Source organism: Bison bison, unplaced genomic scaffold (assembly GCF_000754665.1).
Source record: "Bison bison bison isolate TAMUID 2011002044 unplaced genomic scaffold, Bison_UMD1.0 scf7180017864270, whole genome shotgun sequence".
NCBI classification, from domain to species: Eukaryota; Metazoa; Chordata; class Mammalia; order Artiodactyla; family Bovidae; genus Bison; species Bison bison.
This window is the reverse complement of record NW_011494842.1, coordinates 7,366,964-7,381,952: the sequence shown is the minus strand read 5'-3', so window position 1 is coordinate 7,381,952 and position 14,989 is coordinate 7,366,964. Positions and strand designations below refer to the sequence as shown.

The 14,989-nt window shown below is 47.9% G+C and overlaps 1 protein-coding gene across 1 annotated transcript in view; it reads right to left on the bottom strand.

Annotated features, from left to right (window-relative positions):
* The window catches only part of DEF6 (differentially expressed in FDCP 6 homolog (mouse)), a 22,135-nt gene that overhangs the window by 4,338 nt on the left and 2,808 nt on the right, over nucleotides 1-14,989 (bottom strand). The window contains exons 2-6 of the mRNA XM_010848724.1: nucleotides 6,925-7,065; nucleotides 6,090-6,275; nucleotides 4,200-4,436; nucleotides 3,965-4,111; nucleotides 84-192 (exon numbers count right to left, since the gene is read on the bottom strand). Of these exons, the coding sequence (XP_010847026.1) occupies nucleotides 84-192; nucleotides 3,965-4,111; nucleotides 4,200-4,436; nucleotides 6,090-6,275; nucleotides 6,925-7,065 (820 nt within the window). The remainder of the gene's footprint in view (nucleotides 1-83; nucleotides 193-3,964; nucleotides 4,112-4,199; nucleotides 4,437-6,089; nucleotides 6,276-6,924; nucleotides 7,066-14,989) is intronic.

The following is a 14,989-nucleotide window of genomic DNA, read 5'->3' as shown; positions in this document are numbered from 1 at the left end:
GCTGGGCAAAGGGCTCTCATTCCCTTTTCACCGATGAGGCGCCTGGGGTCCAGCCGGGTCCAGGCCACCCCGCTAGCACTCACCAGCTGTCCACTCCTGGCGCTGACGCGTGTCGGAGGCGCTCATCTCATAGGTGCGAGAGGCAGTCTTCACACAGAACATGCAGCGCTTCCCCTCTCGGTCGGGCAGCACCTGGGAGAAGGCCCAGACAGGCTGGCTTCACTGGGGTCAAGGGCCACACCCGCCCCAGGGGGGCTCCAGCTCCAGCCCCTACCCCTTTGGCTGACCATCATCTCCTCCTGGCACCCCTTCCACCCACTCTGCCAGGAGCCTGCGTGGCCTGGTTTGGACGTTAGTGTGCCCACAACTCTTACAGCCTTTGCTCTTTGAAGATGGGACAGCTCTATTACTATCTCTCTGTGGGGCCTACACACAGTGACCACTGAGTGTTTATCTAGATCAGGGCTCAACATCTCTCATGATAGGGTCCTCATTAATGAGACCATTCATTTCCACAGAAGCCTGCCTGCTGAGAAAGTTCTCCATTCATTCGTTCCACAGATATTCTGTAGTGTCTACAGGCTACTCATTGCTCATATGGGATACTACTAAGATGTGCCTAACAGACCAAATCCCTGCCTTGCCTAAGCTTACATTCTAGTGGAAAATAATAGCTACCCACTGAGCTTCATGTGTTCTAGAGTCTGTACCAGGCATAGATTATTAGCTCCATCTTACACAGAAAGAAACTGAGGCTCTAAGAGGTCCAGGAACCTGCCTGATTCACACTGCATGTTAGTGGCGGAGGTGGATTTCTGCCTAGATCTGTGCTCTTTGCACAATGATAGCTGTTTCCTTACATGACAGAGATGGATACAGTCTAGAATGGCTATAATAATGTTTTTCATGTAAAAAAACAAGCGTTAGCGAGAAATTGGAGCTTTCATTTACTACTGGTGAGAAGGTAAGATGGTGCAGCCACCATGGAAAAGAGTTTGGCTGCTCCTCAAAAATTAAACATAGAATTACTATGTGATTCAGCAATTCTACTCCTAGGTATGTGCCTTGAGAAAAGAAAATATATATCCACCCAGAAACTTGTACATGGATATTCATAACAGCATTATGCATAATAGCAAAATGATGGAAACCACCCAATATCCACCAATGAATGAATAGATAAACAAAATATGGTCCATCCATGCAGTGAAATATTATTCACCCATTAAAAGGAATGAAGTCCTGATTCATGCCAAAACATGCTTGAAAATGTTATACTAAGTGAAAGAAGCCAGGTACAAAAGGACAAATGGTGTATGATTCCACTTATATGAGGCTCCTAGAATAGGCAAATTCCTAGAGATGGAAAGCAGAATAGAGGTTACCAGGGACTGGAGGGAGGGGAGAATGAGTTATTGATTAATGGGTACAGAGCTGCTATTGAGGATGATAAAAGTAAAAAGCTTTGGAAATAGATAATTGGGACGGTTACATGTGAATGTACTTAATACTACTGAATTGTAACACTTAAAATGGTTAAAATAGCAAATATCATGTTATATATATTTTTTTTACTATAGTTTTTTAAATTGTTGCTTTAAGCCTCTAAAATAATGGACAGAGTCAAAGGAGGAAAAAGGGATAGGAAAGGAGAAAGAATAGGGGAATACAGAGTGGCCAAAGTAAAAGCGTTAGTCACTCAGTCATGTCTGCCTCTTTGCAACCCACGGACTGTCGCCAACAGGGTCTTCTGTCCATGGGATTCTCTGGGAAAGAATACTGGAGTGGGTTGCCATTTCCTTCTCCAGGGGATCTTCCCAACCAGGGATCAAACTTGGGTCTCCTGCATTGCAGGCAGCTTCTTTACCATCTGAGCCACCAGGGAAGTCCTTATCTGGTCTGTTGCCAAAGGGAATGGAATCTGAGTGATGGAGAGAGACCTTTAGAGAGGACTTTTAGAAAATTTTGCTGGATACAGTGAGTCATAAGTTATCGCCTCTGAAATCTTTAGCAAAGTCCACATCATTCACCATTGACTTTAGTATTGGATTTGATTTGCAGTTTTGTTTTTTAAAAAAAGTGCTGACATAAGCAATCTAAAACAACAACAACAACAAATGAACAGACATAATGAAACCTAAATAGAGTTACAGTTTCAGAGAAAAAAAAACAGATTTGTTTGCCAGAGGGTAAGGGTGTAGAAAGAAGGAAGAAAAAGTTGAGGGAGATTAAGTGGTGCAAACTTCCAGTTGCAAAATGTGAGTCATGGGTATAAAATGAATAGTGTGGGGAATATAGTCAACAATTATGATTACATAGTTATCTTTGTATGGTGACCTATCGTAAGTAGAACTATCGTGGACATCAGTTTGAAATACATAGAAATATTGAATCATTATGCTGTGTAACAGGAATTAACATAGTGTTGCAGGTCAATTATACTTCAAAAACAAACAAAAATATCCATATAAGGAGAGATCAGATTTGTGGTTACCGAGAGGTGGGAAGGGGGGTTGTTGAGGGGATAGGGGAGGGGGAATTAGATGAAGGCAGTCAAAAGGTACAAACTTCCAGATATAAAATAAGAAAGTTTACTAGGGATGTAACATGCAACATGAAAAATATAATAAACACTGCTGTAGATTATATTAAAATATGAAGCTTCCCTGGTGGCTCAGTGGTAAAGAATCTACCTGCTAATGCAAGAGTCTCAGGTTCTGTCCCTGGGTTGGGAAGATCCCCTGGAGAAGGAAGTGGCAACCCACTCCAGTATTCTTGCCTGGGAAATCCCATGGACAGAGGAGCGTGGTGGGCTACAGTCCACGGGGCCACAAAAGAGTCAGACGCAACTTAGCAACTGCGTGTGTGCTAAGTCGCTTCAGTCCTGTCCCACTCTGTGCGACGCTATGGACTGTAGCCTGCCAGTTTCTTCTGTCCATGGGGATTCTCAAGGCAAGAATACTGGAGTGGGTTGCCATGCCCTCCTCCAAAGGATCTTCCCAACCCAGAGATTGAACCTGCGTCTCCCGTGGCTCCTGCATTGGGGGGTGAATTCTTTATGGATAAGTCACCGGGGAAGCTTAAACAACAACAAATGTTATATATAAAAGTTGTTGAGAGAGTAAATCCTAAGATTACTCATCACAGAAAAAAAATTTTTTTTTATTTAATTTTGTACCTATATGAGGTGACAGATGTTCACTAAACTTATTGTGCTAATCAGTTTATGATATGTATAAGTCAAATCACTATGCTGTACACCTTAAATGTACACAGTGCTCTATGTCCATAATATCTGAATGAAACTGGAAGGAAAAACTAAAGTGTGTTACTTTTCTAAAAGAAAAAAAAAGTGCTGACATGGCTGAGAATGGCCCTGAGGCATTCAGGTATACAGTTGACCCTTGAACAGCTCAGGGTTTAGGGGTACCAAACCTCTGCCGGGTCAAAAATCCACTTATAACTTTAAAGTCAGCCTGGTGGCTCAGACTGTAAAGAATCCGCCTGCAATGCAAGAGACCTGGGTTCGATCCTGGGGTTGAGAAGATTCCCTGGAGAAGGGAATGGTTACCCACTCCAGTACTCTTGCCTGGAGAATTCCAGGGACAGAGGAGCCTGATGGGCTACAGTCCACAGAGTCGCAAAGAGTCAGACAGAACTGAGTGACTTTCACTTTCAGTATCCAGTTATATCATTTGCGGATTCAACCAACTGTGGATGGTGCAGTACTGTATGTATTTATTGAAAAAAAATCCACGTATAAGTAGACCCACCAAATTCCAACCCACGTTGTTCAGGGGTTAGTTGTATTTGGGTTGCACTCACCTAAGCAGGAATCTTAGGTGGGGAAGTCACTGGGGCTTCCCGCCTTGCCCTCCTCCTGACCCCTTGCCCTCAGGCTACACCAGAGCCCTTCTGGGCCTTGCTCCAGTATGCGCTCCACCCCTTCACCTGTCGCCCTCACCTCCACACAGCACTGCGCATCCAGCGGGATCATACCCCTCTTCTCCTTGCACTCTTCACTCCCAAAATAGCAGAGGCAGCTGGGCTGCAGCTGGAACCAGCGTTCTGCCCAGTTCCTCCGCAGGTGCCCTCGCTTCCACAGGTAGCCCTGCCAGAGCCAGAGCAAAGTCAGAGGCATCCTCGGCCCCGCCCCCACCCTCCTCGGGGTCCGCCCCTGGTCCCCAGCCAGGCCTGACCTGCTTCAGGACGTCTTGGATGAGCTCCTGGTAGACCTCGTGGATGGCCATGCTGAGTGTGTCCCGCCCGACGCCTCGCAGACAGCGGCCTGAGTTGAAGAGCTCCAGGAACTGCCAGACGCTGAGCCCCCCACTGCTCTGGGCTGCCTGGGCCTCCTGAGCCAGCAGCTCCTCCAGCTCCCCCAAGCCCACCTCCAAGCTCATGCTGCTGAGCACCTTCTTCAGTAGGTATTCCACCTGGAGGGAAGGAGGGAAGGCTTGGTGGCCGCAGTAGGTGGTGTTTCTGGTGTCGACACCAGGGGTCGCTACCATCAGGCTCCCAGAGCTAGGGCAGAAGTGACCACGGACAGGAGATGGCAGGTTGGGGGGGTGGATGAGTGTCAGAGGACTAAATGACTAAACACGGGTGGACTCCTGAGTAGAGATTTGGGAGGGGATCCTGGGGCCCCAGCTTCAATTCAGATATCCCCTCCCCAAGCTCCAGTCCTTCCTGCCTTGAATCAAGGGCACGGTGAGGTGGGAGCTGAGGACTGGGGGCCAGGCAGAGACAGCGAGTCATAGAAAACGTCAGCGGGGGACAAGGGCCCTCTCGTTCAATCTCCTCACTCTGCAGAAGGCAAAACTGACGTTCAAGGGAGGGGGAAGTGACTTGTTTTGAATCGCACAGCAAGTTGGTAGCAGCCAGAGCTCAATTCAGATCAACACCCCATGAGTCTTTATTCCACGCCCCAGCCCCAGCCCTGGGGATCCTTCCCTTGTCAGAGGGCAAGGGGATGGGTGGGAGCGAGCAGGGCAGGGACAGGAAACCTGTTGCAGAGGAACAGGAAGTGGTGGTTGGGGTACATCCTGCTGCAGTTTGTTCACACTGCGTGTTGATCACAAAAGTGAGCAGATTTCTGGCCTCAGAGAGGCCACCTCGCCTTGCTGGCAAGGGTCTGACAAAGGTACCCGGCCAGGTGTCTGTGTCTGTGAAGACAGACACATGTCCTTCTGCTGTCCCAGCAGCTTCTTGGAAAACTCTCTGCAGGACTTTCACTCTGGGGACTACTGGGTCTTGGCTGGGAGTGGGGTGGGGGCACCCCCACTCTTCCCACAGACAGAAGTGAGGGCATGAACCTGAGTGCAGTTAGACAGGCCAAGACCTCTCGTAAATACAGCAGACCGCCTCCCCCACCATTGTGCCCTACTCGAAAGATCTAGATTCACCCTGGGATCTTTACCACCACCAGAGGGCAGAAAGGGTCAGGAGAAGGCTGAGTGGACAGGGGAGTGGGGGAGTGGAGGGAGGGGGCAGGCTGGCTGCCGAAGGGGTCACCTGCCCCAGCTTCCCCATGAACTGAGAAGGTTGAAGCTGGGTTCTAGGCTGATGTTCCCAGGATGCCCTCTCTCTGGGGTCTGAGCTGATTCCGTCCTGGCTCCCCCCTGTATTGTAGGAGACAGGAAGAGAAAATCTGGAACCAGGGCCAGACTTGGTCGCCCACTTGGGAGTGACTGGAGAGATGTCCCTGGAAGGTCTCTATTCCCCTAAAATAGCACCCTTCTCAGTTTGCCACAGTGCCTGAAATCCTGCCATTTGATTTTAAATGTTTTCGTTTCAAAACGCTCAGTAATGTATCAGGCACTCACACCTCTGTGTAAACAGTTTGCAGAATCATTTTCCTACTGTGAGAGCGAGCAGGGCCTTGAAGGAAGTATAGTTTTGAACCTCCTGGGAGAAGGTATCATTGCTCTGACATGGGCAAGTCTAAGTGTCTGGAGATTAGTGGGTGTAACAGGTAGCCAGTGGAGAGATAAAGAAGACAGAGGATGTGGGGAAGTCAAGAGACAATTTGGCCTCCTTCATGGTTTTGTTGAGGCCTGTCCCTAAGTGATAAAGTCCCTGGGGCTCACCTCATCAGGAACCATGATCAGAGGGTACTTGTCCTCAGACAGGAAGTTGAAGAGGCACCAGAGTCGGAAGGCATCCTGATTGGAGAGCATGCTGTTCCCGTTGCTATCCACCTGGTAGTTCTTCTTCGCCGTCAGGGTCCAGCACAGCTCGTCAAAGTGCTCCTTAACAAAAGCCCCCTCTTCCACCTGCCCCCAGGCCTGCAAGTCAGCTGCGAAGGCTGCCTTGGCCCAGCTCCACCACCCAACTAGGCTCCAGCTGGCTTCTCAGGGTCATCTGTTTCCCTGCTCCCCACCCTGCCACGCTGGGACTCTCACCTGAGTAATCCCTGAGCTGATGATCAGGGAGCTGTCTGGCCCACCAGGCTGACCCCCAAACCCCCAGCCCTGCCACATGCATCACTTCCCCACATCCACATCCACCCAAGTTCCCAATCCATAGAGGAGCTCAGTCCCTCAGGCCGGGGAGAAAGAAGGGGAAGCCCAGGAGGAAATGAACAGTCAAGAAGAACTTGAGAAGACAGTGACAGCTAGGAGGAGTGGAGGGGACAGACTTAGCGGAGCTGGAAAGCGCTTGTAAAATGACAGCTGAAAGCTAGGCGGGGGTGGGGGGGTGAAGATTGTGGGGAAGGTGGAGGCGAGGATAGAGAGGAGGGAGCTGGAGTGAGTTTTAAGGGGGGCAAAGAAGGGGCAAGTGATGGGGATGTGAAGGGTGGAGATGGGGGCATGGGTGGACAGAGGGGACAGAGATGGGGTTCATGGAGGGAGGAGTTGGGGTGGCAAGGAATTAGGGTGCTGGCCAGGGTGGGAAGTGGAGAGAGGTGAAAGGGGCCCTCACCTTGTCCAGGATGTACTTGTTGAGGTAGGGCATGTATCCCTGGCTGGACACGGGACCATCGTCATCATCTCGGAAGTGCTCCTCCAGGGCCACGGGGTCATGAGGGATGTGCAAGACGGTGTACAGGTTGTGGGACAGCACCTGAGACAGAGCGGGGCTTGCCTTCCTGAGCCCCGGCAGAGCTGGGCCACAGGGCTGCTCCCCTTCCCCTGTCGTCCTCACCCCCATCCGGCTAAGCCTTCTACACGCATTATTTAGCTCAATCATAACTAAAACTTCTCTCTCCCTCTCTCTCTCTTTATATATATATACACACACATATGCATATATACACATATACACATACAATAAATAAAAAGTCCGTCTAGTCAAGGCTATGGTTTTTCCAGTAGTCACATATGGATGTGAGAGTTGGACTATAAAGAAAGCTGAGCACTGGAGAATTGATGCCTTTGACCTGCAGTGCTGGAGAAGACTCTTGAGAGTCCCTTGGACTGCAAGGAGATCCAACTAGTCCATCCTAAAGGAAATCAGTCCTGAATATTCATTGGAAGGACTGATGCTGAAGCTGAAACTCCAATACTTTGGCCACCTGATGTGAAGAACTGACTCACTGGAAAAGACCCAGATGCTGGGAAAGATTGAAGGCAGGTGGAGAAGGGGACGACAGAGGATGAGATGGTTGGATGGCATCACTGACTCAATGGACATGAGTTTGAGTAAGCTGCAGGAGTTGGTAATGGACAGGGAAGCCTGGTGTGCTGCAGTCCATGGGGTCGCAAAGAATCAGACACGTCAGTGACTGAACTGAACTGAACACTCACAATGGAATGTAATTCAGTCATGAAAAACTGAATGAAATCTTGCCATTTGCAACAACATGGATGGACCCTGAGGGCATTATGCCAAGTGAAATAATCTGACAGAGAAAGACAAATACAGTATGATCTCATTTATATGTGGAATTTTATAAAAAGGGAAAAGAAGGGATCCACAGATACAGAGACCAGATTGGTGGTTGCAAGAGGTATCGGTGGTGAGAGAAATGGGTGAAGGTCCTCAAAAGGTACAAACTTCCAGTTTTTAAATACGTCATGGGAACATAATACACGGCATGGTAACCATAATGAGTAATACTGTATGCCATCTGAAAGTAGCTAAGAGAGTAGGTCTTAAAAATTTTCATTGCAAGAAAAACAATTTTTTTAAACCATGCATGGCAATGAATGTTAACTAGGCGTCTCGTGATCATTTCACAATATATGCAAATAAAGAATCATTACATTGTACACCTGAAATTAAAGTGTCAATTATACCTCAATAAAAACCAAAAAAGTAAAAACACATGCACTTGCTATGCAATAAGAACTGTGCTCAGTACTTTGCATATATTTCCCTTAATGCCCAGAACAACTGTTAACATCCTCATTTGACAGATGAAAAAGACCCCTGGACTCTGAGATGTTAAGTAATTCACCCAAAGGCACAGAGCTGGCAGGGCTGGGATTCAAGCCCAGGTAACCATGCTCTTTGGCACTCATTAGGCAGGCGTGTCCTCTTTCTGCAGATGGGGACACAGAGGTTCAAGGGACTCAGTTACTTGCATAAGGACTCAGTGAACAAAAGCCTAAGATTCCAGTTCAGCTCAGCAGATCCCAAGGTTCAGGGGCAGAAACCTAACATCTACCGTCAGAGACTCGGGGTCAGGCTGAATTGTGCCTGGAGTCCAGTGAGCCTGCTCCAGGAAAGGCGTGTTCAGTTCCAGCAACTGCCCTTCTAAAGATGGAAGGAAGCTGGAGAGGGTGCCAAGAAGGGGCACAAGAAATGGTCCATGGGGTGTGGATGACAAGGCTAAAAGGGATGACGACGGGGGAAACGGGTAGGTTAACAAACCCATCACATTAGCACAAAGAGGTTGAAGCTTGAACAAGGAGATCAGGAAAAAAATAAAACTGTCTTGGTGTAATTCTGTGATAGCACTTATCACAGAAAGTGTGAATGAGGAAAAACTGTCACCTATTCTGTGCCAGCCACTGTATGAGGTGCTTTCTATACCCCAGATCTAATCTCGGCGACCGTGATATCCAGACATTAGTGTCCCTGTCTTCCAGATGAAGATGCTCAGGCTTGGAGAAGTTAAGAATAAGTGGCAGAGGGATTTCCCTGAGGGTCCAGTGGCTAAGTCTAAGCCTCCACAGTTCCAGCACAGGGGGCCTGGGTTCGATCCCTGGTCAGGGAACTAGATCCCACATGCCACAACTAAGATCCAAGATCTCCCCAACCCCATGCCGCAACTAGGACTTGGCATGGCCAAATAAACAAATATTTTTAAAAAGTAAGTGGCAGAGCTGAGGTTGGAAACAGGTGTTCCTGACTCTGAAGGCAGCTTCCCTATTAAAATATTGACCTCACCTTCATCTCCCAATTATATAGTAAACTCTGGAGACAACACCATGTCTTCATCTGCACACCCAAGGTAGTCAATAAATGCTGTATTCAAGGGCTGCTTCACCACCAGCAGTTCAGCTTGGAGGCAGCTCCTCTGAGGCAGGAGCTGGCAACGCCTCCCAGCTGGTGTGCCTACTGTCTTGATTTCCTTATTCTCTTTTGTGAGAGGAGAGGGACAAGGGTTTGAGACTTCTCCCCAATATTTTCCTGAGCCTCAGGTTCAACTCAGCAAAGTGGGAAGTTGGGGGGCCCAGTGAGGGGGTCAGTATTTCTCTTTTCCCTCACTTTCCCTGCCTGGGCAGTTATCTGTGGCCCCCACCCCAACCCTCATTCCCATCATCTTCAAATTATCTCATGTGCCATCTATAGTTCTGCTTTTCTCTTATTCTAAAGGACATCTGGAGTTTCTTCCTGATGAACTCTGCCTTCTTTTCTTATTTTGGTAACATAGCCTTGATTTTCCTTTGAGAAATACCTCTCCTCCATTTTCAGTATCTGTGGTATTAGCCGTTTGCACCCCTACCCCATCTGGCTGCAGGGATGGGCACTTTTGAGTCACGGTGTTTGGTCTGAGAACACACATGACCAATTCTAGACCACTGAGAAGCAGTCCTGGGATTTTTGCTTCCTCTAGGGGAGAAGAGGTATATTCTTTCCATGGGTAAACCCGGAAAGAGTTAAGGTGCTGGAAGACAGATGCAGCTAACATCTTTGTCCACCCTGAATATTCATTGGGAGGACTGACGCTGAAGCCGAAGCTCCAAAACTCTGGACATCTGATACGTAGAACTGACTCATTGCAAAACACCCTGATGCTGATAAAGATTGAAGGCATGAAGAGAAGGGGGCGGCAGAGGATGAGGTGGTTGGATGGCATCACTGACTCAATGGACATGAGTTTGAGCAAACTCCAGGAGATGGTGAAGGACAGGGAAGCCTGGCGTGCTGCAGTCCATGGGGTTGCAAAGAATCGGACACCACTGAGCAACTGGACGACAACAACAAGGACAGAGAATACTATCAAGCTATCAGGTCAAGGAATAAAGAGAGTCGTCATCTGAGGACCTAGATCCAGCCAAGCCTGAAGCCAATACTATGCTTGGAGTTTCGTTTATGTGAGCCAAGATATAACATCTCCCTTAAGCTATTTTGAGTTTGGTTTCTACCACCTGTAATCAGAGAAGACATGATTAACACATCTATGGTCATAGGATACTAATCCACACTCCAAGAGGTGCCACTGCTAAATGCTTGCACTTAAAATCCAGAGTGACCAACACAAGAGAAATACCCACTTCTGAAGAGACAGGTGTTATTCTAAGTTTCACACACTTCTACCTGCTGTCTCCTGGCCTCTTCAAATTAACCATGTCCTTATGTTTCTTCGAGTTTCCCAGAGCACCTCTTTGAGGAAGCTTCCTGCATAGCCCAGGCAAATGCTACACCCCAGTGACGGGGGAACATGGATGGCCAGGGACCTTCACTTTCTAGTTGTGAGGCCTTGAAGAAACTTCTTCACTCCCTAAGCCTCAGTTTCATTGTCAGTAAAATGGGATAATACCCACCACGCAGAGGGCCCGTGAGGGCAGAGTAAGATGATATATAGATAGAGTGCCAGAGCAAATATAAGTTCCCTCCTTGTATAGTAAGTGTGATTTTTTTTTTAACCTAACAAATTAACAAAGATGCAAAAGACTGATCCTATCCAGTATTGAGGAGATTGTGGAGAAATGGGGATTCAAATGCCTTACTGCCAAGGTGTGAATCGGTAGTCTTTCTAGAGGGCAAGACTCTATCAGATGTAAAATTGGGCATGACCCCAGCATTTTTAATCATCCAACCTACAGATGCTCAAGGGAACAGAGCTAACTGTACAAGAATGCCCACTGAAACGCTGTTTAGAATACAAGGCATTGGGAAATGCCTGGCAGTTCAGTGACTGGGGCTCTGAGCTTCCAGTGAGTGGGGCGCAGGTTTGATTCCTCATCAGAGAACTAAGATCTTACATGCCCTGGCACAATCTGCCACCCCCCCCCAAAAAAAAGAGAATATATAAAGCATTGGAGACAGCTTGAGTCTCCTTCAAGAGGGGACAGGTATACCACATCATGGACCCGTGTGTGGTTGAAAAATTTTACTTCTGCTACATGTGTGCTTTCGGGCAAGTGATTTTTAACTTCCCCAAGATTTTAGTCTCTCTTTGAGGAAAATAAGGGGTCCTGCTCCATGGGCTGTTTTAGAACAAAGCGTAGCACCTTGCACACAGTGCAATAAAAGGTATTGCTTAATAAAGGTTGTGAGCTATTTTTATTATTATATTTGTGTGAACAGACATGGAAAGATATGTATACTATACTGGCAGGTGGAAAAAAGTACGCTCTAGAATGAATTATCTCTAAAATAATGTGTGCAAATATTAGGTTGAACCATTTTAAACTGCTATTTGAGTAGGCCAAAACAATCAAATGTCAGCAATTTCATATGGTTCTATCTAATGTGTTTATTTGTACATAGAAAAAAATCTAGAAGACTCAGCAACTGTTAACAACTATCACCCTACCACCCTCCCCAGGGAAGGGAGGGACTTTCACCTTCTTTAACACTATTTTTGTCTTTGAATTTTTTTTTAACCAGTAAAATATATTTTACTTTTATAACAAATTTCAACTTCTTTAAAAAGCACAATTTTCTGTGCTTTTTATTGTTTTTATGACAAAAAATTTAAACTCTAGTGACAGAAAACACAGGGTGCCATTAACCCCTGTTATTAATATACCCTGCTATTAAGTTGCTTTGTAATAATGTTCTTTTGCTATTTCTTGTTTGTGTGAGCATTTCTGGCTGTTCTACATTCCTTGAGGGCCGCAAGGACTCTCATCTTAACCTTGACTCCAGAGCTCAGCAGCGTGTCCCCTACACGCTCAAGGTTTTTGATTAAACTCCCCTTAAGTCTAACGTAAGTGCTGCAGTGGTTTTCCAAGGTTCTCAGGGTGAAATCTTGGAGTCCTTCCAGAGATTTCACTCTATACCTTCTCTGACCTCATCCCTCTTGCTCCCTTCTGTCTAGCCACTCTGACCCCTTAGACGTTCCCCGGACATGCCAGGCATGCCCTTGTCTCAGGGCCCTGGCACTTTCTATTTCTTCAGCCTGAAACATTCTTCGGCCCGGCCACTGCACGGCTCACACCCTCTCCACCTTCTTGGGGTGGGGGGGGGAGCTTCTCTGACCACCTTATTTAAATCTGTAATCTCATCCCTCTACTCCCCACACTCCCTATCCTCACTTCTGCTTTATTTTTCCTCCATGTCATGTATCATGAGTTCTGACTTATTGTGTTTATTCATCTGCGTTCTCTGACTAGAATGGTCAACCCAAGGGTGCAGGGTTTTTTGTCTGTTTTATTTTATTCACGGCTGTACCACTGGGTCTGGCATAATGGATACTCAATAAATATCTATTGAATGAACTTACGCGCTTCAAGAGAAGAAATGGGAGAAACACAAAAGTCAGATGGATGTGGATTGAATCTCTCTACACTAACCTCGCTGGGCTTTACTTTTCACACCTCTAAAAATGGAGTTCAAGGAGACTTTGCAGACCTCCTCTCCCCGCCAGGACAAGAGCTGCCACCCAGCAGCACACAGCTGTCTGAACCGTTCCTCTCCTGGGTTCGCTGGCCCACGCTGTCCTCTAAGACCTCTGTCACTTGTACCTTATGCCAGTGGAATTTGAGGAGCCCCGGCAGAGGCTCTGACTCCTGTGAGCTATCAGGACAAAGGAATCAAAGGCTCCAGACACTGAGGGTTCAGGGCCTCTCCCTGGAGAAATCAGCTGACCTCAGATTGCCAGGCTTCCTGTGGCTGGGCGCGGAGGGGTGGGGAGGGGAGGGAAGGGGCTGGGGGCGGGCAGAGGGCGTGACCAGAGGAGGGTCCTGCAGGAAAGGAAACGGCGGCGGGAGCGTGCGCAGCAGTCACCTGCCGATTTCAATCACTCCTTAGCCCCGGAGGCGGGGACGCTCCTTATCCTGCTTTTACAGAGGAGGAAACCAATGCTCAGAGAAGTGAAGTGTCTTCCTTAGAGTCCAAGTCTGACCCTAAAGCCCTACACTAGACCTTCAAACTACGTGGGCTCAGATTAAGCATCAGAATCACCTGGGGAGCTGGTTGAAACTGAAATCTGCCAGGGCCCGCCCAGACCTACTGACTCAGAGTTTCCAGGGGTGGGGTCCAGGTGTCTGCAGTTTTCACAAGTTGGCATTCGGGCTTCCCCAGGGAGGGCTCTGTCTCCCCCACCCACCCAGGCAGCCCCTGACCTCTGGGTTGGCAGCCATTGACCTTTGAGAGGCATCATTTATTCACTGTTTCCTCTGTAGGCGTGTGGGGGAGTGGTTCTCCCCTGGGGGCATGTGGTGTGTGTGTGGAGGGCGGTGGGGGGGTGGTTCTCCCCTGGGGGCGTATGTGTGTGTTGTGTGCAGCTCAGTCATGTCTGACTCTTTGTGACCCCATGGACTGTAGCCCACCAGGCTTCTCTGTCTATAGGATTTTCCAGGCAAGAATACTAGAGTGGGTTGCCATTTCCTTCGATCCCAACTTAGGGATCGAACTTGCGTCTCTTGAGTCTCCTGCATTGGCAGGCGGGTTCTTTACCACTGGCGCTACCTGGAAAGTTCCCTAAAAACTCAAGTGCAGCGATACAGTGGGTGCCAGGCCCATGATCCTGTAGTTCTTAGACTTCAGGAGTAGATGAAGATACAGAGCATTTGGGCATCCTTAAAAGTACCAATCACTAACTGCAAAGAGAATGACTAATTTCTCTCTTTTACATGGCCTGTAGTCTTTAAATGTATCCAGGTGCTAAGTGATTCTTTTAAAATTTATAGATTCTTTTTAAGAGTCACTGAATATATTTTCCTCAACTAGCGGGTACTAAAGCAAAACTACTAACATGAGGGAGGAACACCAGGAATTTTAAAAGCCAATCTCTGGATTGGCTGGTTGCCTGTTGAGAGCAAGAAAGGGCTGGAGGGATTGGGTGTAGGCATCACAGGAAAGATGGAGGCTCAGAGAAGGAAGCAGAGAGGAGAGGCTGTGTCGGATCAGTTTCACCTACTTGATAAACTTTGTTAAAATTTACTTTCCTAGGCTAGCTGGAGAGCTTGGTGATCCCCAGTTCAGCCCTTGGGCTTTATAGCTCAGAGCTGGGCAGTGACTTGCCTAAGGTCACCCTGCTGGGGAGCAACAATATAGGTATTGGCCTGTATGGCTCTGAGTCAAGGGCTCTGTATCACTGAATCATCCTTCCCTCCTTCACACTCTAGACTGAGAAGACGACAGCAGGCAGATGTCAGGGCAAAGCTGAGGACCTGTCATCAGATTCCTGAACTGGAGTTGTTATTAACTTCCCTTCACCTAGAGGAGGGCTTCCCTGGTGGGCTCAGCAGTAGAGAATCTTGCCTGCGATGCAGGAGACCTGGGTTTGATCCCTGGGTCAGGAAGTTCCCCTGGAGAAGGCAATGGCAACCCACTCCAGTAATATTGCCTGGAGAATCCCGTGGACAGAGAAGCCTGGCAGGCTGCAGTTCATAGGTTTGCACCGAGTTGGACACGTCTAAAGCAG